This window comes from Poecilia formosa, unplaced genomic scaffold, assembly GCF_000485575.1.
Source record: "Poecilia formosa unplaced genomic scaffold, Poecilia_formosa-5.1.2 Scaffold669, whole genome shotgun sequence".
Taxonomy (NCBI): domain Eukaryota; kingdom Metazoa; phylum Chordata; class Actinopteri; order Cyprinodontiformes; family Poeciliidae; genus Poecilia; species Poecilia formosa.
The window spans coordinates 13,047-17,470 of record NW_006800608.1 but is presented as its reverse complement, the minus strand read 5'-3'; the positions used below and the strand labels follow the sequence as shown (position 1 = coordinate 17,470).

At 41.6% G+C, this 4,424-nt stretch overlaps 1 protein-coding gene across 1 annotated transcript; it reads right to left on the bottom strand.

Moving 5' to 3' along the window:
* Positions 1 to 1,476: 1,476 nt before the first annotated feature.
* Positions 1,477 to 3,479, bottom strand: LOC103130760 (transcription factor jun-D-like). The gene has a single exon (XM_007542256.2). The coding sequence runs from the start codon at positions 2,952 to 2,954 to the stop codon at positions 2,058 to 2,060; it is 897 nt and encodes a 298-aa protein (XP_007542318.1). The 5' UTR covers positions 2,955 to 3,479; the 3' UTR covers positions 1,477 to 2,057.
* Positions 3,480 to 4,424: the final 945 nt, after the last annotated feature.

Sequence of the window (4,424 nt, the reverse complement as noted above, 5' to 3'; positions counted from 1 at the left end):
TTTCTTACTGAGAAAGGCAGCAGTATTTTTTATTTTTTTTGTTCTGTGCATTGCAGTAAAAGTTGAGAAATTAGGGTTAGAGACAAAACTACAAGCACTGAAACAAACAACCTTTCAAATTGATTGTGTAACATTCAGATTTCCTTTCAGATCTGCATGAGAATGAATTCTGGCTTATTTGATGTATATACAATTAAAGTCACATGTTCCTGTTATGAACTACCTGCTATTTTGTATCATTGGAGAGTGTAGTTGGATTGAATCACACAATCATAAAATAATCTCAAATGCTAGAGCTTAAAGACATTCTTTTGTCCATTTTTTTTCTTAGTGACAATGAAAAGTAAAATCCTGCTTTATCTTTTGCTTTATCTTGCAGCTTTTTAGCAAACACCTGAAGTGTTTGTGTCCAACATTATTCATATTTAAACTCTTTGTAATTTTATGCATCTTAAAAAAACAAAAAAAAACAAAAAACAAGTTCAGTCAAAGAAAAGTCCCGCTCATACCACTGCCATGTTCTTTAGGTTACTTCCAGTGTTGTTTCTGTTGGTGTTGTGGCCTAAAATGTCCAGCTCACTTTCTTCAGACATAACTCCTGAAGGTTTGGAAGATTCTGATCAGACATGCACAATATACTCTTGTCACATGTAGAACACAACTTATTTGTAAGAAATAATTCTGGCTTTGATTATTGTGGTCCTATTTCCCCCAATTATTGTTTCCTGCTGCTATCAGAGATTTAAATGGATGACAGCCATGTTGGATTTCTATGTCTCCAACTTCCTTACTTGGAATTTAGGCTTCAGTTATTTTTTCCCCAATTCTGAAATTGGAAATGTTGAGTTAGAAGAAAAAACCGAAGACATTATTAAACTACATCTTCCAACCAAAATCGCATGCCAAAATACTTTTTTTTTGTTTTTATGACAAAATAGAAGAAAATCACAAAGTTCAAGTCTTAATGTATTTTTATTCTTTAAAATATTTGTCAGTTAATATTTTAGCCAGCAGAGGGCAGTTGTTTTGTAGACTGAAATTTACTTAAACTTGACCAGGTTCGGGGTCAAAGTTGAATTCAGACACATTTGATAGAGACACTTTTCGTAATTTGTAAAGGTTAGTCTTTTTTCACTTAATTAAAACTTAGCATCGAAGTTGTTTGGTACAACACAGTTTTTGTCTCTAAATTCTCTTGTGTTTTTCATAGAAAGCATAAGCACAACACCTTTCATAAAATGCGAATGGTTTATAAATTCCTTTAAACATAAGTCTGACTACATTACTGCAATAAAAATGTTGAATTTAAAATTTACATAATTATTCTACGTTTAGAAACGGAAAAAAGTTTTTTTTTTTTTTTGAGGCCTTAATGTACTTTTTACTGATAATATTTGGCCCATGCAGCAAAAACAAGAAGTGATTCATCGTAACTGTAAGCAACTCCCCCCTTACTGACTCACATGACGCTTGGGGTTAAATAATGTAGTGAATTTAATAGATGTCAGAAGGACACTGGTCCAGTACAAATGTAGACAGACGTTCTCAGTTCATACACATTCATAAAAGTATGGCGACTGAAGAGCTGAGCAGCAAACCCTACAGTGAGCAATACAATGATTACTAACAACATATTCAACAAGACACATGATAGGGCTTCTTTTTACCAAATAAAGAAGGTGGAAATAAGACTAAATGTTTCAGTAAATAAAATATAGTTAAGTGCTTGTAAACAGGTAAGATATTCTATTACATTGTAGATGAGAGCACTTGGTAAGACCCTGGGCTCTGTTTGTTCCGCTCCGGTGGACTGAACAGAGGCGGGCTGCTACACGGCTTGGTAAACAGTCGGTTTCTGTTGAATCCAGGCAGTCTGGGATCCGCACCTGCTTCGTTTCCAGGTGATAGTTCATGTCGGTCGCTGTGCAAGTTTGGTTTGTCAAGATCTATGAACATGCGCAATAACGGCCTCGCCTTAAGTCTGTGCTAAGATCCGTAGTTACAGGAAATTAATGTTTGTTATTATAGGAGAGCATCCAGTTCCCCGTAGGAGAGCGTCAGTATGCCTGCACCTGGTTTGGTAAAAGCTGGCATCCGCTGCTGACATGGCTCATCACCTTCTGCTTCAGTTGGGCCACTTGCTCCCTCAGCACGCTGGCAGTGGAGGCCAGCTCGGTGTTCTGTGTCTTCAGGGTTTTGACCTTCTCCTCCAGCCGGGAGATCCTCTCCAGCTTCCTTTTGCGACACTTCGAGGCGGCTATCCGGTTCCGAAGCTTTTTCCTCTCCGCCTTGATGCGCTCCTGGTTGTCCATGTCGATGGGAGACAGGGGGGGACTGTCCCCGCAGCTCTGCATGTCCGGGACCGTCTGCGGCTCGTCCTTCATCGCGCTGACGGACTGCTGGAGCCGTGACAGCGCCGCCGCGGCGGCCGCCTGCTGCTGCGCGCTGGCCGCGTGGGTAGGCGGTGGCGGGAAGGGGATGGTGTCCGTGGAGTAGTTAATGGCGGCGGCGCCCAGCGGAGCCGCGGCGTAGCCGTTCAAGGTGGTGTAGACAGGGAGGTCCGACGGCTGGAGCCCCGTGGATCCGGCGGTGCTGGGGGATCCGAGGAGCTCCAGCCGGTCCACGGACACGCACCCTGCGTCGCTCAGCTGGTTCTGCTTGTGAAGGTCCTCAAGCGCCTTGACAAAGCCTTCCGCGAATTCCTGCTCCTCACTGGCCGACTTCGGAAACATGAACTGAGAGTTAGGGTGAGACTGGATAATGAGACGCTCCAGGTCCGGAGAGGCTAGTTTTAGGAGTCCCAAATCCTGCGAGTTTATAATTCCACCCGTGTCCCGGAGCGGGTTCGGTTTCAGTTCTGAGTTCTGGTCCTCCTGGTTCAGGCTGATCTTCTTCTTCATCATCGTGCTCTTGATGCTGTTCACCACGGGGACCGGGTAGAGAGTTGTTTCCATTCTATACCCTCACATGAGGGGCTGTGAGTCGTTTCAATACAGACAGGAGGGGGAAAAAAGTTGATCCGAACACTTTCTCTGTGTCCTCTGTGTGCGCAGTCTCTCTGTCAGCCCAGAACTTCAGGTAGTGCGCCTCAGGGGTTCTGATGTGTCTCCTCTGTGCGCCTATGACATTGTCTTTTCCCGATGGCACGTCTGCTATGCGCAGCGCCAGACCTTGCTTGCGTTCTACCCCTAAAAATTCCATTATGTCACCCCAGAGCGCAGAGATTGGTCCAAAATGATCTTGGTTTCCGGTTCAATTTGAATAAGGGGGCCGAGCCGGTTTTTATCGCCATGGAGACCTTGGGTAAACTACAAACAGTGCAATGCATTGTGGTTTGATGTCATATCATAAAAAAACGCAGGGTGGCCAGAGGAGAACTGGGCGGGGAAGGTGTAAGAGGCAAAGGCCTAGCAAAGAAAGAGCAGGCTCCACAGTGTTCCTTTAACTCAACTCAACACAGTAGAATAGAATAGAATGGAATAGAATAGAATAGAATAGAATAGAATAGAATAGAATAGAATAGAAACAAACTGGTCATCTGTTTTTGTTGTCTTTTACTAAAAAAAGCAGGACTTAATGTGCCAGACCTCCTATAGAACTTTCTCTCCTTTTGCGCCCTCTGGAAACACCAAGTACTTACATTCAGCATTCACACAAATTAGTCCAAAGAGAACAAAATGGAGGTGGTTCTAAAACTTCAAGTGGGTATGAAGCTAAAAGGGGAAGGAAACTTTGACTGCGAGATGAGGAAAGCAGTCAGTGGAAAGGCGACTGCACTGCCATGAGCCACAAACACCCTGTGATTTCTGTCTGCAGGGTAATGTTTCACAATTGTTTTGCAATTTATAAAGATTTGTAGCTTCATAAAGGAAAACAAAACTGTTTTAACTAATCAACTTAAAAACATCCATATGTCAAACAGAAAAGAAACAATAAAAGTGATTAAGTGGGTAAATATTGGCAAAAGAAAATCTACTGTTCCACAGTTACCAGTAAAGTAAGCATCAGCAGTGATTACTGAGAACCAAATGTTGTCTGTGGTGGATGCTCCTCCCACCACCACATCATGTTAGTATGTATTTTTTGTTTATCTTAGTTATAGTATGCTCAAGTTAGATATTTCATTTAGACATATGTTCTCTAATGGGTGCACACTTTAGTTAATGTCTGTCTGAATGGTTTACTCACACTTGTTCTTTTGTTTGAGGTGCTGTAACTACAGACCACCTAGAGGAGGAAACCTGAAAACAACCTGAAAAAAAAACAAAAATATATTTTTTTTTTCTAAAAAAAGACTGAAGGGGGGAGACTTTGTTTCAAGTTGATTTTAATTAGTTAATTTTGTTTGTGCTAAGTTAAATTTAATTTTGCTTTGTTTCGTGGGATGCTTTAGTTAATTTTTGTATTTATTTATTTTATTATGT

Bases quoted from the DNA above. Each gene is read 5' to 3' on its own strand.
- LOC103130760 (XM_007542256.2), bottom strand. From the start codon at position 2,954: ATGGAAACAACTCTCTACCCGGTCCCCGTGGTGAACAGCATCAAGAGC.